The sequence below is a fragment of the Centroberyx affinis genome, unplaced genomic scaffold, assembly GCF_046629955.1.
Source record: "Centroberyx affinis isolate AG114_WGS23_722 - 3 ecotype Tasmania unplaced genomic scaffold, CSIRO-AGI_Caff_v1 ptg000185l_1, whole genome shotgun sequence".
In the NCBI taxonomy this organism is placed as follows: Eukaryota; Metazoa; Chordata; class Actinopteri; order Beryciformes; family Berycidae; genus Centroberyx; species Centroberyx affinis.
In genome coordinates, this window is record NW_027278880.1 from 136717 (window position 1) to 161594 (window position 24878).

Below are 24878 nucleotides of genomic sequence, written 5' to 3' on the forward strand. Positions count from 1 at the left end.
TGTTGTGGTGGCAGCACCAGACGCCTCTCCTTGGCAGAGCGTAGTGAGCGGGAGGGAGCGTAGACCTGAATGAGGGAGTTCAGGTAGAGGTAGGAGCCGTTTTGGTCGGCTTTATACTTCCACTCCACTACATTCCAGAGGGAAATATTGTACTTTCTACTCCACTACATTTATTTGACAGCTTTAGTTACTTTTCAGATGGAGATTTGATACAATGGATAATATAACAAGCTTTTAAAATACAACACATTGTTAAAGATGAAACCAGTGCTTTCCAACCTTTTTGGCTTTTGGCGTCTTACAAAAAGCAGTGTGTAGTCGGGTCACATTTCAGATGTCTATGAGTTGTTAACAGCTCCACCAAATAGTGATTTTTCCCTCTAAACCTCACATGGTTTCATTTCAATAAATGTTCAAATGATCCAATATTTCAGCAAAAATGAAAGATTAGAGAAAAAGTCCAAAAACTGAAAACAGATTTGTATATCAGAACTTTGTTTCTTCTTTCCTCTCCCATTAATCATCTCACGACCCCTCAGATTTATCCGGTGACCCTTTGGAGGGGCCCGACCCCTAGGTTGGAAACCACTGGACTAAACTAGCTAACTGTATATAAAGTAGTTCAAACTAGCTCCACCTCCAGCAGCTACAACAGTAACATGCTGCTTACACACTGATGCTTCAGTATTAATAATCTAATGATGTCATATATAATAAAATATCAGTCAGAGGGACCAAACCACTACTTTTACTTTAATACTTTAACTACGTTTTGCTGCTAATACTTATGTTCTTTTACTTCAGTAGGATTTTTCATGCAGGACTTTTACTTGTAATGGAGTATTTTTACATTGCTGTATTGGTACTTTTACTGAAGTAAAGGATCAGAGTACTTCTTCCACCACTGCTGCCAGTAAGGAGTTGCAGTAGTCAAAGCGAGATATTATAAGCGCCTGTACTAGGAGTTGTGCTGCATGTTCAGACATTCACATGCATCACACATAACCAGCATTCACCAAACAATGCAGCTTCCAAGTACAGCTCACAGGTGACAGTGATTCATACATTAGCAATCCATTTCTTTAAGATATCCACTTTTATAGTCTAGCCTACTTGACGTGTTGAAAATATCAGCATCAGTATATATTAGGGCCTACATAATCCCATAATTAGGCCTATTTATAGTCTATGGCTTTTATTGTCTGATTCTTTTATTATGTTGTAATATTTCTATTGCTTCTTTTTATATTATAGTTGTGTGATTGTATTCTATTTCCTTTTCCCCACTGAATCATATTATATTTGCCAGTGCAATGGCCTAATTTACCCACAGGGATCAATACTTTCATCTCATCTGATCCTAAATCGTCTGATGTGGATTTGTCTATGTTGCATGTAATTGGCTGTTTGTTACCTCTAATGTGCACATGCTCATAGCTGGATAGGTAAACCCTGGGTTCACAGAGCCACTTGATAACCAGCTATGTGACACCGGGTATCCGGTTATTCTGAATTTACAAAGTGCTTTGACAGCCAAAACAAAAGCAGAATAACGAATTTAAAAATGGAACAATGTGAAACAGGAGAACAGGAAAATAAATACTAAGGATAAAGTGATTTAAAAGAAGTCACTGATTCTTCAGGCAGGTCGTTCCAAAGCCAAGGGGCCCTGATGGCAACAGCCCAGTCACCTTTGGTTTTAAGCTTGGTAGAGTTTGGGGCGGCCAGAGGGGCCCCGCCTGAGGATCTAAGGTGCACTGGCTCATATGGGGTCAGCATGTCTGTTATATAGCTTGGAGCCAGGCCCAAACCTGATTCATTTGATGAGATTTTGTCTCTTGAACCCACATCTGAAAATGTTTTTGTTAAGATATGATTTTGTCCAGAATTCCATGACTGTCTGTATTGTAGGTAGAGAGATAACAGAGAAACTATCAAAACAGTCATTCTTCTACATTCTCTAATTGTGTTAACTTCTTGTAAGTGAAATAATGCTGAAGATTAACAATTCATCAATTTGCTGGGGACCCCCTGGAACCCCCTCAAGGACCCCTGGTGTTCCCCGGACCCCACGTTGAGAAACACTGATCTAGTATTTATATACATAGGCCTATAGTAATTAGGGCAATCTCAGACCACTCACTGATGAACATGTGTTGTGTTTCAGATCTCCTCTCTCGGCCAAAATGGCGAATACAGTTGTGTATCATTTGTTGCTAGCGTTACCTTCTTGGCACTTCGGACAGCACTGTCCTTAAAATGTTGTGTATTTCTCAGGCACTGCTGATTACACATTTCAGAATAAAACGCTTACGGACGAAGGTGTGTTTCAACGGTCTTTAGGGTAGCGATGCTTTTGTTTTGAAAGTAAACTCGCCTTACTTCTGGTCTTGTTGTAGCTAACTTGACGCCGTTTCGTATGGCATTCGTAGGCATTGTACAGCAGCTTTACTTCACAACTAGCCGAACGTTAACCGGATAAGCCCGAATAGCTGTACCACCAGGCCTCGTCGAAGGAGAAAAGTTTCCATGACACGACCAAGAGTAAAGTTTCGTCCAATACACTCGATAGAGAACTTGTTGGGCTACGTGGAGGTTTCTAAATTACATTTATTCAACATTAGAGGCTTTCGGGGAGCAGTTGTCAAGCTAGCCTGAGTAACAACAGCACTTCCGATTACACGTTTCAGAATAAAACGCTTACTGACGAAGGTGTGTTGCAGCGGTCTTTAGGGTAGTGATGGTTTTGTTTTGAAAGCAAACTCGCCTTACTTGTGGTCTTGTTGTAGCTAACTTGACGCCGTTTCTTATGGCTCACTATGGTTACCGGAATCCAAATGCATCTGTCCCACTGTTTTCTAATGGGGCTTATTGTTCGCCCTAACAAAAAACAATATAATATTCCTATAGGGATTTATATGTGTGTGGTAGTCAATAGAACGTTTAGAATGAACTCATACCCATGGTATTTTGCCCCTATGGTATAACATTCTTATAGAGACTCAATAATGAGTTAATAGTGACTTTATGGTATATTTGTGTATCTCATCACAGTAATTTTCCAATATATTAATATCTAGTCCCTGTTTGTGAATATGTTTCAAATGTTTTTCACCCAATTCCAAAGTCCAGTCTAAACTTAGCCTGACCTATTGTGTTCTATTACTATACATTAAGCTATTCTGACAGGACATTGAAAAAATATGTCATATAATAAAAACCAAATTCAAGGACAGTCCTACATACAGGAGCAGAGTGAATAAGTAAACCTGGTGTGGACTATCTGACCTTTTCTACCTTAACAAAAGAGATAATACCTTCAGTTTGAGCTGGTGAATGATTATATGATATGACATAATGCTTTAGTAACAGGTAAGATACATTTTATTATCTCAACAGGGAAAATTAGGACATCAAGGTGCAATACATGGACAAACAACAGATCAAGTTCAAACAGTAAATAAAATACAGTGTAGTATTGTAATGCTTCCCCATCCTTTTAATATGCACACACACCCATACTCATAACCACTCACACTCGCTGTCACACACATTAATATTTACTGAGCAATTCAGCACTTCCGTAACAGGTCAATAAATTTACCAGAATCAGTTATTTCATCTTGGTTAGATTTGTAGCTTTTTCAAGAGCATAGATAATAATAATGTAACGATAATCAAGATTAAACAGATTAAGCTCCCCTTCATCCATTTCAGCAAATAATAAATGATTTCATAATTTATTTTATAGCTAGTGCATTCCGCATTTAAAGTCAGAGCCCTTGAATTTCTAGCAGCGCCCCTTGGAAAAGAGCTATAAAAATCTGTTCAAATTAGGCTCGACCAGTGTATACATTCATAGTTATAAAGTTACATTTTCACAATACAGTGTCTTACTTCCTTTAAGTTGATACTGTTTAACAAAGAACAGACATGCTTTGTAGAAAACTGTGCAAGACAAAAAATGTGCAAGAGGCCCCCACTAAAATAATAAAAGTAGACTATTTAACACCACCTGCTGGTTGAAGAATAAACTTGCAGGCAATTCATTCAAAAACCTTAGAGATCTGGTTTGTGCCTGTCTGGAGAAAAGAGCCCGACACCAAAATAACATCTATTTAACTCAATCAAAACATTCATATACAATACTGGAGTTATTACGTGAAGGTGCTCACTCAATTCAACTCAATTCAAAACTTGCACTGCTGAGTGATTCCACTTCCTCCGATAGTAACTATGTAGAAAAAACAAAAGAATATGTTGTTAGATGTTACCATGGCGAAAAAGTATTGGAACATTCATTATTTATTGAAGGTAAAAGCTTAAAACTGAGTGTTTAGAGGAAATAAATTCATACCTTGGAACTCGTCTGCCAGAAATCCAGACAACCTGTTGTACAAACCAATGAAGGTATTACTATTAACAGTTAGTGACCTGTAGTGTAGATTCATTTGCTGTCCAATAAAGGCAAATAGGAGAAAAATGGCAGCAGAAAAAGTAGAACCATAATGTTATAAGATGTTATATATTAGACAGATATTAGACAAATTGGGTAGTGATGCAAAGCAGGCACTAACCTTTAATAACAAGCACAAAAATGAAGACTAGTGATATGGACACTGGCAGTATTGTATAGTAATGATGTCTTGATGCATTTCCACAGACATCTATGCTTGGCCTTCCCTCTTCATCTTTATCGTCTGAAAAGCTGTTGGATAAGCAAAGCACACCACATTTTTCTTTAGTTTTCTTATGTTTTACTGTTACAGACATCAAAACTAGGAAATAACACAAATGGAATTATGCACTGGCCAAAAAAAAAAGTGTTAAACAAATCAAAACTATCTTATATTTCAGATTCTTTGCCTTGATGGAAAGGCAGGATTGTCTAAGGAACTCATTTCAAGCATTTGAGCATAAGCCTTTAGATCAGAATTGGCTTTAAGATCATGAAAAACATAGTACATTCAATCAGGTGTGTCCAAACTTCAGACAGGCAGTGTATATTATGGTCATTTCGTGCTATGGCTCAGTAAAAATCGTACTTAATGTACTTCTAAAGTAATTCCTTAATAAATGACGACCTACATTGACAGTGCAATTCACGCCATACCATACATACCAATAGCCTGACTGACAGTCTTCACACTCTGTATTAGTTGTCTTGGTTCCTAAGAGAAAGAAGTGACAGACAACTGAAGTTTATCATGCAAGGACCCAAACATCCAGAACCATTTCCAAGTAGCATTAAAAGCATTCATCAGTATGTTGATCACTAATGTCTTAACTGTCACAATGGTCTAATGTTGGCTTTTCTTACCAAGAGCTTTAATCCTCTGACCAGGTGCACAGTGGGAATGTTTCTCTGCAAAACTGCACCCTGAATAATGTGAGTAGATTGTGCAGAAATATCCGTCTAAAACACCACACACTGTGTTGGTTGTTCGTGTGCACTCCTGTTGGGTAAACAGACCTTTACCTAAAAAACAGAAACACAAACAAACAATTTGGATTTCAATCCTTGACAGGATGGAAAGGACCCAAATCTATTCAAATTCACTTAAAGTGGCCTTGCTCATTGGCACAACATGACTTCAGACCATTTCTGAATTGTTATCAGCATACCTTTATATAGCACCTTTAAAAACAGAATTTACAAAGTGCTTTGGCAGCCAAAATAAAAAGCAGAATACTCAAAATTAATTTGAAAATGGCACAATGTGAAACAGGAGAACAGGAAAATAAATACTAAGGATAAAGTGATTTAAAGGAAGCCACTGATTCCTCAGGCAGGTCATTCCAAAGCCAAGGGGCCCTGATGGCAAAAGCAGCAAGGGCCCCACCTGAGGATCTAAGGTGCACTGGCTCATATGGGGTCAGCATGTTTGTTATATAGCTGGGAGCCAGGCCCCAGCAATGGACAATGAGCAAAATTTTCCACTGGCTCTCAGGGCCAGTAACTTTCCAAATTTACTGGCCCTGCCATTAAAGCCACTGGCCGTGAAATAATTTGTTGTTTCAGCATTATTTTGATTTTGATTTTATTTTGATATTATGAAATTTATTTTCACCTTATGTAAGGGTTCTTATCACTGGATATATGTGTCCAATGATGGTTAGAACTATTATAAACTCTAAAAAAAAAAATAGACCAAAATAATAACATGGGCATAAATAAGTAACTGTTGTATAACTATTTTGGGGAGATGTATTTAGCCTAGTAGACAATTAGGATCAAGTCAACTGATTCCCTGTTCACTAGAAGTCTGGCGCTATGTAACATTAGCCTAAAAAAATCACTAGGTGGCAGTGTTTACCAAGCTAACATTAGCCACTGACAGGGTAATGTTATCTTGGGCTCACGTGTGTGGTAACTGCAAGGGAAGCTAAGTGTTAGCTCTGTTTGGCTAGCTCGCTACAAACTTTGTATTCAACCTTACTGTCACAACTTTTCCACCTAGACTCATTTGTTAGCGTATGCGGGCGTGGATCTGTGACAGTTTACAGCAGACTTGGCCGTTTTCTTTATCATAGCCTAGCCACGGCCACCGCTCTAACCAATGAGGTAAGAAGGCTCTTTTTCTCTTAGTCGTCTGCACCCTATTTTTTTTTCTTCAGGTGTTTTTTTCCTAGATGCTTTTTTGCGTGGCGTTCGACCAGGAGCAGGGGGTTTCAAAAACATGGCAGCAGTAGCCCTGTCGCAAGTTAAAGTATAGTATAGATCAATTTCTATATATTGATCAACTTTTGATTTTGTGGTGGTGCACCACAATTAAACCTATGTCTGAGAAACTTTTCTATGCAGCTAACTGGAGTTTTTTTTTAATGCAAACGTCAATTTAGAGGCCATTCTTTACATACATACTTGCACTATTTAAAATGTTCTGTTTTTTTCATATTTTTCATGGCCTATAGCCTACCTTTGCTTCTCAGCTGGAGAAAGAAAACATTTGCACAATAAAAGCATTTAAGATGCATAATATTGTCTGTATTAATTGTATTATTAAATATTAAAATATAATAATTATTAAATTTTAAAATATTCTTAAATATTAAAATATAATGAATACCATGATATAATACTGATACAGTCCAGACAGTGGAAAATACTGTGATATCAATTTGAGTTCATATCGCCCACCCCTAGTCTCAATGATATCGGGGCTAAGACCACTGTACAGTACTAAATCAAGGGTGTGGCCCTTAGCATGAGTGAGGTTAAAATACTCAACATTATTCATAAATCAGTAAAAAATGTCTTGAGTAGGGCAGCAGACATGGATGTTAAAATCACCAAATTAAGAATAGTCATATTTTGACATAAAATAAGATAGCAAATCAGCAAACTCTTGAATGAAAACATTGTTTGGCTTGGATGGGCTGTAGACAGAAACATCACAGGATCACTAAATTTCTTTTAGAATTGGTTCACCTTCCAGAAAAATGTACTGTGATGGGTGCGCACGAACAGTGTCAACCAATTCTATAAGTTACAATTTTGTTAAAATCAACTGCTGCTCTGTAATAATTGTAATAGTAATTGTGTGTTATGTTTTTATTGTGTTGTTTTTAACTTATGTAAAGTGTCTTTGAGTACCCTGAAAAGCACTCTACAAATAAAATGTATTATTAATATTATTATGTGTGTGCCAAATTGAAAAAAAAACAATTGAGAAAAGGATTTGAATCATCTTTCATTGAGTATGTACGTTTGCAAAGCAAACCAAAAAACAAGCAAAGCCATATTAATTTGCATTATATCTGAATGTGGAGTTTGAACAATACCTAATCCACTTAACTGGGCTGATTAACATGCAACTGAACATGGATGCTGTTAATGGTGAGTAAACTAGAGCAGTGGTTCCCAGCCTGGGGGTCCAGACCCCCACTAGGGGGCGCCAAAGCTCCATGGGGGGGTCACGAAGCCCTCTTGATTTTAAGGGTGTTTTTGAATTTTTATATGTATAAAATATACATGTCTCAGCATTTAATTCATTTCTGTGAAGAAGATAACTAAATTTAAGAGTTATTTTAGAAGTTTATTTTTTTTGAAAAAAATAAAGATATAAACTTTTAAAGAAATCTCACGAGGATAAGGGCGTGTGTAGACGTGAACACCACCAGTGTTCACAGAGCTAAGCTAGCAGAGCAAGCCAGCTAAATTACCTGGTCCTGTAAGTACATAGTAAAAACAAAGAGCTGATGGAAAAATGGCCAAGCGTTAAAAGAAAATCATAACACATAGAATTGTGTTCCTAAAAATTTAAGGAAAAATCGTCTGATACATTGCAATATCCACAGGAAATGATCTGTTCAGAATTTTATACAAATTGCTAATTTTACACAAACTTCCTGCGGGTATTAAGTTCACTATTTAGGTTCATTGTACAGTTAATTGTTCTGTGCTGTTATTGTTTTTTTATGCAATGAATATAATGAAATATACATAAAGATATTTCAAAAGAAGTAGGCTACTTTTTCCCCTTTTTTGTAATTGTATGTGGGTGGGGGGCGGTGGGGGTCGTCAGTGTATACAATGGTAAAATAGGGGTCCCTTAAGAAAAAGGTTGGGAACCACTGAACTAGAGGACAGTTTTAAAATACCTGGATTACAGGAACGGCAGGTGAAGCAGCTTGGCAGACCGTTGGGCGTGTCCATGTAGGAACCGCTACCACAAATACCACACGCTGTGCTGGAGTCCGACGTGCAGGGTTTTCTGACAACCGAGCCTGTTCAAGACAATATCACATTATCATCCACATTATCTAGTACTTTAGTAATTGGGGCTACGTCAGACCGCACACTAACATGAACATGGCTTGTGTTATGTTTTTACAGGGCGTCTCTCACGGCCGAAATGGCGAATTCAGTTAACTGCGTAGCTACAATACGCTGTAAACAGGACTACACCCATTTGTTGCTAACGTTAGCTAGCTTACCTGCTTGGCACATCGGGCAACACTCTCCATCAGCTGTTTCGTATTCCGCATATCCACAGCACATACCAGGGACTGCGAAGATAACGATAGCTCCTACCAGAACAAAGAGTTGTTAGTGTTAACAGTTAGCTCAGTGTAATACTAGCCTGTTGCTTAACTGTTAGCCACCAAAGGTATTTAAGATTTTGTTGCGTAGACACTTGGCTGCGCGTGGTGGCTAGCTACTTACCGAGGACGAGAAATGTCAATACGTGACACGCCTCATGATACATGACTGTGTCAGGACATATTGCTGCCAAGAAAAATTGATTCGCTATATGCCATCTTAGGTTTCAAATAATCAAACGCTTCTTCTGTAGGTTCTGGCAGACTACCTGTGTGGCGTGGCCAGGTATTCCCCCCAAGTAGCCCTGACTGCAGTGTGCAGAGGCAGCGGGGCGGTGCTCAATGTGGGCGGAGTCAAACGCGGGGCCGTGCTCCATGTTTTTCAGCACAACCTCACCTAACCTTATATGAGCAGGTTCAACAAACTCGGACTCTAGACGAGATAGGAAACTCTTGTGTTTTCGGTTCCAGAACAGCTGATCTGAGTTTGTTCAATCAACCCCGAGTATGTTCACCCTGAGTTATGCGCGTGCGTGACGGCAATAAAAAGCCATCATAGAGCTCTGATACTACGATTCACCATGGCAACAGGTAAATAAAAGTATCAAGTTACCCTTGATCATGTTGAGCTACCTGAGACATGGGAAAATTGGAGGTGGCTTCACACTATGACTTAACCAACCACCAGGGTGCAGGATAACAGCTGTCCATGCATTTACAGGTAGATTTCAAACTAGTGTCAAATATTCAGTATTCAAGACAAAATTCTGAGAATTTGCATACTTCATCTAGACAACATAGAGATGTCTGTAATTTATTTTTACAAAGATTGATTGCTCCATAAGCCAAAAACTGATGTTTAAAGATGCTCTATTTCCATTGACTGCAATAGTTTACATGAGGGCAGAATTCAAAATACTGTCAAAAACTTCAGTTTTTGAGATACAATTCTGAATTTTTACACACTTCATCTACCATGACTGGAAAGTTTTGGCATTTATTTTCATGAACATTGGAGATTTATTTAGCGAGAATCTGCAGTAGCTGTTTACAGTACTGTTTACAGTAAAACATGTTGATGCACTGTGGGCTCAATTTTTGATAATTCAAAAATCTGGCTGGATTGGTTGTGGAGGACAGTCTGAAGATGCAGTGTAGCAATGCATTGAGCAAAAAATGTGGGAGGAGATAGGTTTAATTAGTTTTACAGTTTTTGAAAAAAACAGAGTGATGGACTTCATAATTCCTGCCAGTTAGAAGCATCTGAACCTTTCTGCTCACTTGGGCCTACATTTTGGTGAAAGTTGCAAAGCTGTAGCACGTACGACTGATTTGTTATGAATTTCCAAAGTTTTAAACTGTAGACGGTTGCTGTAGCGCCACCATCAGGACTATTGACCCCCAAAGCCAGTTGAGTAAGTTTGGCATGGGACTGGACCTATGTGCAAAGTTTGGTTTATTTTCATGCATGGCAAGGCAGATTTCCTTGTAGGAAGAAGAAGTAATTGTGAAAAACAATAGGAGCTGCCCGGCCCCTAATGATAAATAAAAATAGTGGTTAACAGCCTGTTATGCAAAAAAATATTAAAAGTGTATAGTTAATCAGACGTTATTATGCTAATGAGCTATACAGTAATATAGCAACAGAGGTGGTATTCCAAGTATGAGTGAGATGGTTACAAATAAGGTATGAAATAAAATAAAAATAAATAAAATATGAATCAAGTAAATTAAATATATAAATTTAAAAAAACAGAATTAATGTTATGACAGGACTACTCAGACATTTTTACCGATTTATGAATACTGTTGAGTCTTTTAACCTCACTCAAGCAGTACAGGTACCTAGGCATGCTGGGCCACACCCTTGATTTAGTACTGTACAGTGGTCTCAGCCCTGATATCACTGAGACTAAGGATTTCTGTGTCTCTGATCACAAAGTGTTCTTATTCAATGTGGTTTTATGTCGGCCTCTCACTAATTGCAGTGCACCTGTCTGCTGCAGTGTTTTTATACTCCACTACATTTTAGAGGGAAATATTGTACTTTTTACTCCATTACATTTATTTCACAGCTATAGTTACTAGTTACTTTTAAGATCAATATTTTATATTTAAAATTGTTATATTATATTTAAACATTTGATCATCTTTATAAAATAACTATAAAATAGCATTGTTATAGATTAGACTACCCAAAAGTATAGCTAAATTGTTAAGATTAGCTTCACGTTGACAACTTTAAAGTGCTGCTTACATGTACATGTATGTCAATAAATCAGTATTAATATTCCAATAATTTATGAAAAATATAACTCTAAATGGGGACAGTTTGCATAATGAGTATGTTTACTTTGATACTCTAAGTACATTTTGCTGCCAATACTTATGTACTTTTACTAAAGTAAGATTTTGAATGCAGGACTTTTACTTGTAATGGAGTATCTTTACATTGTTGAATTGCTACTTTTACTTAAGTAAAAGATCTCAGTATTTCTTCCACCACTGTATACTATATATATACCACTACCTCTAGTTTTTCAGTATAAATCCTACAACTTTAAAGTCATAGGTTTGAAAGTTGTAAGTCAAAATGTGTCTGTTCATATTTGAACACATTTAACAGATACTGAGGCCACAAGCTAGGGAGATTTTCTTTCTAGATCCCCTCTGTGGCACTGGCTGGAGAGATGAAAGTTGCACCCAACCATTCATTTTTAGGGCACCTGGTTTCATCCCATCTGGATAGTGGTAGTTCAGTTTTAGACCACTTGTGCATTTTTAAAAAAAAAATCTATGGCTCTGTTTTATTTAAACTAAAATATGTAATATGTAAAGTATGTATGTACTTACATACATGTATGATACATAATTTCCCATTTGGTGCTTTAAACAGATAGAAACAGAACCATAGATAATATTTATCAGTGGGGCAGTTCTCTTTGAACCCATTATGACAAAAAAAAATTCAGTTCAAGCCTCTGGGCTAATTCAGTTCCAACCGTGTTCAAAGCTGTTATGTATGTTGGAGTATAAAAAGCTGTTGAATTGTACTTTTTGGTTACTTTCCACATACACTGTGTTCACAGAAACATTGCTCAGATCTTGTCCCGTGGACCTTGGAGGACTTTTGGTGTGGATGATGTTCAGGTTAGATATTTCTTTGAATTTTTCCACTGAACCGTACCATTTGATTGTCATTCCTTTATTGAAAATTGTACCTTGTTCACACCACAGGGCCTACCAAAGCAAGGTTTCTCAAACAACTGTAGGGTGTTTGTTTTGATGGTAAGATGCTGGCTATTCAGTATATATTATATTAGTCCTATTTTACATTAGTCCTATTTTCTGACATGTTGTGACTTCTTTGGGGGGGGGGGGGGGGGGGTATTATTATTATTATTATTACTATTATCATTATTATTGTTGTTGTCATTATCATAACTATCATAAACTTAACAACCTACTATTTCTTAACTTACAGTACCCTCTGTACATTGTAATGGAAGCACAATGTGATTTCACCAAGGTATGTATAGCCTGAATTATGAAGTTATCTCATCACTAGTGGATATAAGGTTTTTTGGGATACCCACCCGATTGTGTGATTTTCTGAGAGTTAAAGGGGAGAGTGTAAGAGAAGCCTCTCACTCCTCCTCTGTGTCTCATTTATCTCCTCTCCTACCCCACTTCCCTTTCCTTTTCCCTGAATCAGGTAAAGGGCTATTCTGCTCTTTTCCTTAACCGAACTCAGTCCTGTTAAAGTGGACCAAAAAGTGGACCAACAGACAAAGGACTCAGTTCTTTTTGCGGTCACATTGTCAGTTAATTTGAAAGAGGACTCAGTTCTCTTTCTGGTTCACTTCAGCTCTGATGGGGCCTCAGTCCTCTTTCTGCTCACACTATAGTAGTTCCTCTGGAGCTCAGACCTTTACTGCTATGTAGCCTATGTATTTACTGTTATGTATTATTATTAGCCTACTGTTATTACTTATTTGCTATTCATTTATTACTTTTACCATCATCCTCGATTATCACAAAACCTCTGACATAATCAATTGTACTTCATGCCTGTACGCCTCCAGGACCCTGAGGCGAGCAAGAAAGATTGTGGCCGACCCCTCTCACCCTGGACACAAACTATTTGAAACGCTCCCCTCTGGCAGGAGGCTGCGGTCCATCAGGACCAAAACCTCACGCCACAAGAACAGTTTCTTCCCGTCTGCAGCTGGCCTCATCAACAAGGCCCGGGACCCCCACTGACACAGTCCCTTATCCCCCCCCCCCATACCTTTGCACATTCTTTGAAAAAAAAAATTGCACATACCTGTACAAACTGTACATTTCATTCACTTGAAAAAACAGTTATATTGTTATATTGTTATATTGCACATATATATTTGTACATATTTTTATTTATTATTTATTATTATATTTTTTATTATATTTTAATTGTATTATTATTATTTTTATTTTATTTTATTATTTTTATTTTATTTTATTATTTTTATGTTTATTGTATGCACCTCCATACCAAAGCAAATTCCTTGTACTGTGAAAACTTATACTTGGCAATAAACTTTATTCTGATTCTGATTCTAAAACTAGTTTAATTACATTGAATTTCATGCCAATAAAAGTAGATTAAATACATTGAGAGAGAGGGAGAGAGAGAGAGGGCGAGAGAGAGGGAGAGAGAGAGAGATGTGTCTTTTATTTCAGAGGATTCTCCGCTTTTTCTCATTTGATCGCATGTGGTAAAGTACTTTTGACGTAGTTTTTGGTTTTTTTTTTACTTTCACGCGGCACTGCAGTGCGGTCCTAATGAAGCCCCTCGCTTTCATATGAACTGAAAATTGGAGGAAAACCTCATATCTGGAGAAGTGCAGTAGTTCCATCCTCGGACCAAACTACTCCTCGTCCACTAGTCTTGCTAGCGTTACCATGGTTGCCATGGTTACGTCTATTTGTTTTTTCGAGCGACCCAGCGCATGTGCATGTGCGCATGTGATTTGACTACGGCAAGGCTAGAGGGCTAAAATACAATGGCAAAGGGCGAAGTGAACCTGGAGCGCTTTGTGTTCACAATGCACAGGGTAAGCGAACCGTACTCAGACCTCCTCGTGGTCTGAGTACGGTTCGTTTCAGAGGGGTCTGAGTTCTTTTGGAGTGTTCACATATGCGCAAAAAATGCTGACTAATCGCTCTGAGTTCGTTTGGAGGGCTGAAAGGGACCAAGTGTGAAAACACCCTTAATCTTTATTCTTCCTTTTTCTTCAAGGAAGCAGATGTTCTTCTGAGGGACACCCTAGAGGCAGCAAGGTGGTGCAAACAAACATTTAAAGGCACCGTTTCCCTCCCTAGTGTAATTGGGATGGACAGGGAAGACCGCATAACAACCCTTAAAGAACTACGGTTGTATGATGGCCTGGATGAAGAGGAAAATAACATCCTCATGGAACCATTCATGTTCTCGTTCCAGTTTCAGACTGATTATGCAAGGCCTGTCTTGGTTTAAAGCCCACTCACCACGTCAAGGTGCAGGCCTAGAGTGGGAACACAAGACCAATCACTAACAACACAAACTCAGACAAATGCACAACATGTAAAAACATGTAAAAACATACAAAAACAAACACTCAAATTTTTTTGGATTAAAAAAGACGCACACACACACATCATGGCTGAGAAATAGAACTTTGTACATATCACTTTTTCCCTTTAGGTTTTTTAATTTTTTGGATGCAATAACAAAACAAAAGTGCATTTTTGGTTGGTTTTATGTTTTTTTTTATTATTATTTTTAGTATTTCATTAAACAACATATACAATTTGGAATGAAAGACACTACACAATATGAAAATGTAAAAACAATTTTATTAACAATTTTATACAGCAACAGAAAAACTATATAAAAAACTCAGTGTTCAGTTTAATACATCCATGCCGTGGACAGACCACTGAATTGGCTACAACCCCTGCTGATAACATGGTTGAGTAGCCGGCTAGTTTTACACTGAATTAACGTTAACTGTAAACATCAAAAGGTTTGGAATTACGGCGATTAAAAAAAAAAGCCATTGTCTTTGATGCAGTTCCCTTGGGTCTCTTGAGATTTAAACTATGTGTAACATTCATATGGTTGTTAACTTTGAACTAACTAATTCTGGTTGGATACAGAGTATTTTTTTTTTGGAAGTTATGATTTGCCTAGAGAAAAAGGATATCTTTTTTTTTTTTATGAAAATAAGCACATTGAGTAAAAGATACTTTTTATTTTGAACTTGTTTGATCTATGTGGACAAGTTTATGTTCATAAAGAAGAAACCGAACATAAAGTAACTCAAAATAGAAAAGTGTCCACTTTATTGACACTTTACATAGACTAAAAAATAACAAAGCGAAAAGGACTCTCGATCAATGCAAAGCCTTTAGTATTTCATTTGGTTTACCGTTGGTAAATTTGAGTTTTGCTCCCCCTGATCTTTGCAACTATTTTATTATTTTTATTACTTTTTGTATTGCTTTACCTTGATATACATGTATGTATATGATGTTTGTGTAATAATAATAAAAATACTTTTAAAAAACAAACAGCCGAAGTTGACAGAGTTGACGCTGTCTTAAAACTCCGGTGGGTGGCGGTAATGGACAAAGCTGGTAACCCAACTGCCAACAAACATCATGCAGAAGAAGAAGATGAAGAAGACGATGATGTTGACCAATGAAGATGACGAAGATGAAGATTTAAAACTTAATATGGCAAATGTACAGTTAGCATATCAAGTTTTAAAAAAAACAATTTGTTTGACAGAATGTTTAGAATAAGTTACGTGGTATGTTGTATCACGTGTTTGTCGTCTTCGGTAAGTTAGTTACAACGTAGTTACAGTCAAGTGTCTTCGGTAGACAATTTAAAATATCTTTGGGCGGCTAACATGGTTGAGCAGCAGGCTAGTTTTACACTGAACTAACTGTAAACATTACTCCTTGTTCTGGTAGGATCTGCCGCAGTCTTCGCAGTTCCGGGTCTGTGCTGTCGACCTCAGGAATACGAAACAACTGACCGACAATGCTGTCCGATGTGCCAAGAAGGTAGGAACAAACGAAGCTACACAGTTAGCTAACGTTAACTGAAATCGCCATTGTGGTCGAGAGAGACGCGCTGTGAAGAACCTCCTTGATGCGCTGGGTGAGCAGCTTACGTTCAAATGAATGGGCGGCCATTTTTCCGTTCAGTCTCCAGTTAATATAGAACCTCCTTGGCTGTGAAGCATAACACAGCAGCCATGTTCAAGTTCCCCTCTGCATTAGTTAACGTTACTAGCTCAACTTGAAGAGGAATTTCCCACTAAAAAATACATGTAAAGGCTGAATGTTAGCGTTTATGGGAGGTAGTCCGTTTGGTAACGCTAACGTGCTCCGTAAACGTGACCAAACTGACTACCTTGCTGAAAACGGTTATTTCAATATGCCCCGCCCCCCCCCCCCAATCATCCAAAGTGCCACTGTGATAACTCAAGTGAGATCAACCCTTTTTGAGGGCCGAGGAAGCAAGTCAGCACTCCACTACCCCTTCACTCCCGTTCCTCACGACCACTCCTCTCCTAAGCTAATATCCACACCCAGTGCAATGACATATGAGTGTCGTAGTCATATTTGACCTGCCATCCTGCTGGTGTTCATTTTATGATTAAGATGGGCTGTACAGTCGGTCTATGTAGTCTTAGTACACATTCATAGATGAACTTTTTTCCTCAGTCTATACTGGTGAATACATTTTCTTAGTGGCCCAGTTCCAACAAACTCCTGCAGTGTGTTTGTTTGATATTGTTATAGGTCTCTCTTACATATCATAATCCCGCTTATATTGTTATGTTTACCTTCTTTTTTTGTCAGTGATGTCATATTCTGGGTGTGGTCACTCCCCCTAAATTTGAAAATGCTTCTTGGGAAGGATACACTTTGGCCAAAGGAGACTTCAGGAGCAGCTTCCCTTAACTCCACTATTAGAAAAGCAAGCAACATGGTGGCACCAACATCAATTTCCGGGTCATGGTGGAAAGGAGGAGGTAGTGGAGGGAAGGAGGAATGGTTTTTGGAGCTTTGGGACATACCCAAGTAATGCATCTTATCCATAATGCATTGTGATTGGTTGCAAAGTGGGCATTAACCTTCATGCATGTGCTCTCCTCATGCAATTTTGCCGTGGCGTGAGCATAGCCGTTACCATAGTGACTGACCTGGTCCAGGCCTGAAACAGAGTTGTTTTTCACAAAAGCTGCTCATCACAACGATGTACATTTTTAGCTCTTGATGTTAATATTTCTGATTTGTGTGTACTTTGCTTAAATAAACCTTGGATGTTTTTCACAGAGGTTATCTGCAACAGAAGGTCTTATGTCACAGCTTTTTCCATTAACACCGGAATATCAAGAGCTGATCCTGGTTGCAATGACTTTGGAATCTCTGTGCTTCTTCCTCCAGTATAAAAAACATCAGTTGCATAGCTGATGCACATTTTCTATTCTGCTGCAGAGACCAAAAAAAAAAGACTTTAGTTGCAGGGACCACTTTGTTGTTATATCCAACCAAAAGCACTTGAATGCTTGACAAGTTTTCTAAACTCAGAATTAGGAGCTTATGAGGAGCTCTGGAAGGCAGCGTAGAGCTCTGGAAGGCAGCATAGCTAACAGCATTGTAAAAGGGAAAGAGTGGAATTGCTAAAGTACTACATAATCTGGATGATAATGTGATTCTGTCTTTAACAGGTACGGTTGTCCGAAAAGACTGTACATTTGAGTCGAGCACAGGGTGTGCTCCTTGTCGAACGGGCTCCTACATGAACAAGCCCAACGGCCTGACAAGCTGTCTACCTTGCAGTTCCTGTGGTTCAGGTATTCAATAACAAGCCTAGTTTATTACATTGAAGAAACATTGCTATCCTCCGATTTACTCACCATTAACAACATCCATGTTCAGTTGCATTTTGATCAGCTCAGTTAATGTGACGTACTTCACAGTACAAAGCATCCTTTCCATCCTGTCAAGGCTTGAAATCCAAACGGTTTTTGTTTCTGTTTTTCAGGTCAAGGTCTGTTTACCCAACAGGAGTGCACACGAATAACCAACACAGTGTGTGGCGTTTCAGACGGATATTTCTGCAAAAGCTACTCAGATGGTTCAGGGTGCAGTTTTGCAGAGAAACATTCCCACTGTGCACCTGGTCAGAGGATTAAAGCTCTTGGTAAGAAAAGCCAACATTAGACCATTGTGACAGTTAAGACATTAGTGATCAACATACTGATTTACCAGTCTGATGAATGCTTTAATGCTACTTGGAAATGGTTCTGGATGTTTGGGTCCTTGCATGATAAACTTCAGTTGTCTGTCACTTCTTTCTCTTAGGAACCAAGACAACTGATACAGAGTGTGAAGACTGTCAGCGAGGATATTATTCACAGTATGGAGTGAACTGCACTGCCTGGACAATGTAGGTCATCATTTATTAAGGAATTACCTTAGAAATGCATTCAGTAAGATTTTTACTGTCCCACAGCACAACATGACCATAACATATCTGCAGAGGGTTGATAGGCTTGTTGATCACCAGTGTCCCACCCAAAGCATCTCCTTCTGGGTATCTGAGTCCCAATAATTGTTTAAAGCTCATATTTTAAATGTGACATTACCCATTTCTGATGATATTTTGCATTTATCAAGACATTTCTATAGAGTCCCTGTTTCAAATGCAAAACAAAGTACTAAAACAATCTGTCACTTTGCTTATCCCACAGTTGTTCAGAAGCACAAGTAAAGACTGAAGAGGGAAGCCCAAATAAAGATGTTGTCTGTGGAAATGCTGCATCAAGACATCATTACTATACAATACCGCCCGTGTTGTTATTATCGCTAGTATTTGTTGGGCTTGTTATCAAAGGTTAGTGCCTGCTTTGCATCACTACCTAATTTGTCTTATATCTGTCTAATACATAACATTGAATACAATTAAGGTTCTACTTATTTCTGCTTCCATTTTTCATGTATTTGCCTTTACTGTACTCAGCAAAATAATCTACAGCTCACTAACTGTTTATGGTAACACCAGGTGTTGTTTAATGGTTTTCTGGCAGACGATGGACAGCTGAGAAGGTATGACTGATTAATATATTTCCTCTAAATGCTGTGAAAAAGCTTTTACCTTCAATATAAAAATTAATGTTCAGATATATATCTTCACGGTAACACCAGTATCAGGTTGTATTATATGAGATGCTGCCTGTGTAGAGATGTTTTAATATTTTGTGAATACCTTCAATGTCATATACACATATATATATTTATTATCATTTTTATTTTGTTGTCTTGTTTTTTCTACATAGTTGCCAGTGGAGGAAGTGGGTCATCAGGAACGCTCAGCAGGGCAAGTTTTGCCAATAGATTAATTTTGACTCCTCAGCTTTACTCATTGTGGGCTCACTGGTGCTTAGTTCACGTAAAATCTCATGTATTGAATATGAACCTTTTTTATTGAGAATAACTAGATTTTATGTTGGCATCAGGCTCAGTTTCGATCACTTAATTACTTAACATCAGCAAAAGCGTGAACACAGCACCACTCTGCCTGAACTACCCCCTAATTTGTATTAAATACTCTATATATTCATATATAATATGATTTTTTGTTGCACTAACATTTGTAATAATTAATTTTACTTAATGTCAAGACAAGTAAAATTGTTTGGTAAGCCTGCCCAATGTAGCTGTAGTGTTTTTGGTAAAACACTGCAAAATGTGAATTGCACTTTGTAAATGTAATTTACTAACATTTTCTACTTTTTTTTTTTTATCAGATTATTGCCTTTTTTTCTTTACTTGAAATCATGATGACAGATGGAGCTGGCAAAGCAGCAATGCATTTGTAACAAATGTACATGCTTAATGCAATAAGACTAGAGCAATAACCTCCAGACTGTCTGCAGGTTTATTCTTCAACCAGCAGGTGATGTTAAATAATCTGCTTTATTATTTTAATGGGGGCCTCCTGCACCTTTCATCCATCAGAGACTTTTATCATGTGTGTCTATCTTGTGATGTACAGCACTTCTGCAAAGCATGTGTGTTATTTATTCAAGTGAAATGTAACTTTTAGAAACTACACATTGGTCGACCTTAATTTGGACAAAACTGAATAATTTCTGTCAGGAAAAAACATGGTTATATCTAAACATAGCAGCTATTGCATAGCTTTTTTACAGGGGAGCTGCCTGAAATGCAAGGGCCCCACTTTAGTTTAGTGTCACCTCACCTGTCTGAAGGGGCCCCTCTTATGTACCAAACCCCCCTCTTGCCCTCTTTTTCACCCTGCTATCTAATGAAGGTTTGAAGGTTAGAATTAAAACTAGAGACACTGCTGTTCATGTAATAGAATTTTATGATTGTGCTTTAAAGTCACACTGAAATGAAAAATGATTTCTCCCCTATTCAGGCCATTCTGTCAAAATATTTTATTGTATTTTCACATTTAAATCTCATTACTTTGACTTCCATGAGGTGTACATAAAAATTCCAGCCAATGAAACCCATTACAGATCAATAGGAGATGCTTCACATTAAGGAATCAAGATGCTCTCAAAATGTGGTTTCATTGTGACTTTAAATGCAGGATGCACTTGCTATAAAAATGATCTAATCATTTCTTTGCATATTGTTTGATGAAAGGGATGAGGAGGAGCTTGGACCTTTTTCCCATGAAGTTATTACCTTAATTATCTTAATATCATCTATGACTTTGATGGTATAGTGTGATACGTTTCATTTTTTTATTTTTATTTTTTTTGACTGGATATGGTTGATCCAGAAGGAGCTTAAAATTCTAGTGCCACTACCATGATTGTCTTAAAAGAATTCATCAGTCCTGTTTCATTTTATTCAAATCTTCCATTGAATCTAATCAGAAGATACAGCGCACTACTGAACTCATATAATGTGAAACAGTGGCAAGAGGATAGTTTGTGCTTCTTTTCTCAGGGAGTCTATGACCACAGCTACAAGTCTCACAAAGATGCATTGTAAAGATCTAATGGGCTGTCAGCTACATTCATCAAAGCCAAAATTGAGACGAGTATAATAATTATGGCCCTGACAATTACTGCAATGCATTGTTGCAGATTATTAAATGCTTACAGGAAATATTCTGGTAAATGTATTGAGCTGTTACCAAAGTGCCTAACTGCCCAGTAAATGTTGATGTGATTGACAAGTGTGAGTGGTTGTGAGTGTGGCTGTGTGTAAGGGTGGAGTTAATATTACCATACTACACTGTGTATATATTTATATTTTATTTACTTTACTGTATTAAATCTGTTGTTTGTCCATGTGTTGCACCTTGACATCTCAATTTTCCCTATTGAGATAATAAAACTGACCTTACCTGTTACTGAAGTGGTTCATGGGGAAATGGATGAGTATTTTTTGATGAGATTAAAAGAGCATTAACAGCATTGTGTCATATCGCATAATCATTGACCAGCTCACACTGAATGTCTAATCCTTATTTGTATGGTAGAGGAGGTCAGATAGTCCACACCTGGTTTACTTATTATCCAGTCAGTCCCAGTGTGTAGGACTGTGCTTGAATTAGCATATTAGTATTATTATCCTGCCAGAATAGATTCATGTTTAGTGTATAGAACACGTTTAGACTGAGGACTGAGCGCTGAAATTGAGTGAAAAACTTTTGAAACATATTCATAAGTCCATTATTAATTCATTTCAGGGCCTGGAAAGACCCCGCCTTCATATCATAGGAATAATATTGTGATACCACAGGAGATGTGCAGTGTTCAGCAGTGTCTTTAATACGTTTTAGATTCAAATGATGCAGAGGTGGGGACTCAAGTCACATGACTTTGACTCAAGTCATTGCTGTAAATTGCTTGAGACTTGACTTGACGGGTTCTGGTGACTTGGGACTTGACTCTGACTTGTACTCTGATGACTTGAAAAGGTTTCTAAAGTCTTGACTTGAGATCTTGTGTTTGTGTAAATGACTTAGATTGAAAGTGATGAGATTTGTTCCAGCAGACGACTGAATTTAAATTCTGTTTTCTGAATTTGTATGAAATGATTTAATTTATTGAAGTTGAAACTGATTATAGAAATCAAACTCATGATGCTCTTACCAAGTTTTTATCCTATTAAAACGACTACAAACGACTTGATGTGGTGTTTCACATTACCCTTGAGACTTGACATTAATGACATGGACTTGACTTGAGACTTGTGCCTCAAGACTTGAGACTGACTTGGGACTCGAGCAAAGTTGACCCTGATCTCAATACAAACTTATAGTTAACCGAGTAAAAGAAAGATTGGTCAGAGCTGGAAATAAATAACATTGATCTAGTTCAAGATTATATAAAGAACAACTGCTATAATTACTTGATTATTTTTACAGATGGTTCTAATGATCCAAATAATGGCCAGTCAGGGCTGGTGTTTGATGTTGATAGTAGCGCTAACTACAGTAGAGGCACAATAACATGAACATGGCCTCTGTGTTATGCTTCACAGGGCGTCTCTCCCGGCCACAATGGCAGTTTCAGTTAACTGCATAGCTCCACCCATTTGTTGCTAGCCTACCTTCTTGGCACATGGGACAGCACTCTCCATCAGTTGTGGTGTATTCCTCAGGTCGACAGCACAGTCTCGGTGTTACACCGAATTTGGCGACCCATCAGATTCTGTGACCTGCCCTGATATTCTCACCCTAACCCCAACCACCTCACTCCTCATGCCTAACCCTAACCAACCTAACCAACACTGCAGGTCACAGAATCTGATGGGTCACCAAATACGGTAGAACACCCCAAACATATTGAAGATATTCCGAAGATACTTGGCCGTACGTTGAGGCTAACTTACTGAGGACGACCAATGTCAATACGTGACGCCTCATGATATAATAACTAGGTCATAAAATGTCGGTAAACAAATTACTGACAAAAACAGTTGCTATGCTACCTGCCATCTTTCTTTGAAATAACCAAAAACCTTTTTTAATACAGGTGTTATAGATCTACTGATTTCCACCCAACCAGGAGGAGAAAATGTAGCTGACCGATGCGTTCCGATGGCTCGAATTAACAGAAAATAAGACTAGCGGTTTGGGTTTAGGCTTCAAAGTAGAAGCGAAATATTTTAAACATGTATAAATACTGTTTTAAACCAATTACTTTGTATTTAATCGTCAAATAATAATAATAATAAATAAAATTAAATAAGTGAGCACCCATATTAATGTTTGATGTCAAAATAATAATGAAAAATGCCATAATGTGTGCCATTATTAACTATAAATGCTGCATATATTACACTTTATGATATTTCTGACCAAACAACAAGTTCTATGTCGAAACACTCCTGCAGACCTGTACTTTCACTACTTTCACTACACATTAACATTTAGGCCCAAGCTGTTTAAGAATAGTCATGACAGGCTCTCAAAGTCACCCATACTCTACCACTGTGACGTGAAGAATAAAGTGGACACTGTGCAGTTTACCTTGCATTGTAACAGCATAGGTTCTAATATGTGGCTAATCTGCCACAAAAAAAGTGGAGATGCAGAGATAACAGCATGTCAAGATACCCTACCCATGACATCTCTAATACTGCTGCAGATCCACTTACAAGTGCATGTCCAGTCACTGTTCGTTACATTCTAAACACAGATAGTGCAGACAAAGCCAATAATGCATATCTTGATACCAGCAACAATTCGTACACAGATAAACACATTAGTTGTGCATTTTCCTGTACTACAGACACTGTACATGATAGTACCTGTGTTATTCCCATCAAACAATGCATGCAAGAAGCGAGTAGGTGATGAGTGGTTCAGACTGCCAAACCTCAAATGACCCCAAGGAAGCAATGATTGCATGTGATCAGTGGTGGAAAGTAACTAAGTACAATTACTCAACTACTGTACAATTTTGAGATACTTGTACTTTACTTGAGTATTTCCATTTGATGCTACTTTATACTTCCACTCCACTACATTTCAGAGGGAAATATTGTACTTTCTACTCCACTACATGTATTTGACAGCTTTACTTTTCAGATGGTGATTTGATACAATAATAATATAATATAACAACAATGATGGTGTGCAATATCACAAGCTTTTAAAATACAACACATTGTTAAAGATGAAACCAGTGGTTTCCAACCTTTTTGGCTTTTGACGTCTTACAAAAAGCAGTGTGTAGTCGGGTCACATTTCAGATGTCTATGAGTTGTTAACAGCTCCACCAAATAGTGATTTTTCCCTCTAAACCTCACATGGTTTCATTTCAATAAATGTTCAAATGATCCAATATTTCAGCAAAAATGAAAGATTAGAGAAAAAGTCCAAAAACTGAAAACAGATTTGTGTATCAGAACTGGTGACCCTTTGGAGGGGCCCGACCCCTAGGTTGGGAACCACTGGACTAAACTAGCTAACTGTATATACAGTAGTTCAAACTAGCTCCACCTCCAGCAGCTACAACAGTAACATGCTGCTTACACACTGATGCTTCAGTATTAATAATCTAATGATGTCATATATAATAAAATATCAGTCAGAGGGACCAAACCACTACTTTTACTTTAATACTTTAACTACATTTTGCTGCTAATACTTATGTACTTTTACTTAAGTAGGATTTTTCATGCAGGACTTTTACTTGTAATGGAGTATTTTACATTGTTGTATTGGTACTTTTACTTAAGTAAAGGATCAGAGTACTTCTTCCACCACTGCATGTGATCTATGTGGAAACTGG

General features: G+C 37.8%; 2 protein-coding genes and 1 long non-coding RNA gene across 4 annotated transcripts; 2 read left to right on the top strand and 1 right to left on the bottom strand.

Annotated features, from left to right (window-relative positions):
- Positions 1-3372: 3372 nt before the first annotated feature.
- LOC139658194 (tumor necrosis factor receptor superfamily member 14-like) lies at positions 3373-9344 on the bottom strand. The gene is made up of 8 exons (XM_071536263.1): positions 9170-9344; positions 8941-9033; positions 8605-8730; positions 5321-5479; positions 5123-5171; positions 4578-4708; positions 4358-4389; positions 3373-4234 (listed from the first exon to the last, which is right to left on the bottom strand). Exons 1-8 carry the CDS (start codon positions 9210-9212, stop codon positions 4181-4183), a joined length of 687 nt encoding a protein of 228 aa, XP_071392364.1. The 5' UTR covers positions 9213-9344; the 3' UTR covers positions 3373-4180.
- A 118-nt stretch (positions 9345-9462) lies between these two features.
- LOC139657981 (uncharacterized) lies at positions 9463-14521 on the top strand. Its single transcript, XR_011696187.1, has 4 exons — positions 9463-9636; positions 12135-12195; positions 12530-12574; positions 14327-14521. It is a non-coding gene; the product is annotated as an uncharacterized lncRNA (long non-coding RNA).
- Positions 14522-15282: 761 nt separating this feature from the next.
- Positions 15283-19173, top strand: LOC139658211 (tumor necrosis factor receptor superfamily member 14-like). 2 transcript variants are annotated; one of them, XM_071536287.1, is made up of 7 exons: positions 15283-15911; positions 16048-16140; positions 17817-17942; positions 18134-18292; positions 18454-18538; positions 18843-18985; positions 19154-19173. In XM_071536287.1, exons 1-7 carry the CDS (start codon positions 15884-15886, stop codon positions 19162-19164), a joined length of 645 nt encoding a protein of 214 aa, XP_071392388.1. In that variant the 5' UTR covers positions 15283-15883; the 3' UTR covers positions 19165-19173. The 2 variants fall into 2 exon arrangements, with proteins under 2 accessions (XP_071392388.1, XP_071392396.1); XM_071536295.1 differs by lacking the exon at positions 19154-19173 and having other exon boundaries at positions 18843-18990.
- The last annotated feature ends 5705 nt before the right edge of the window (positions 19174-24878 follow it).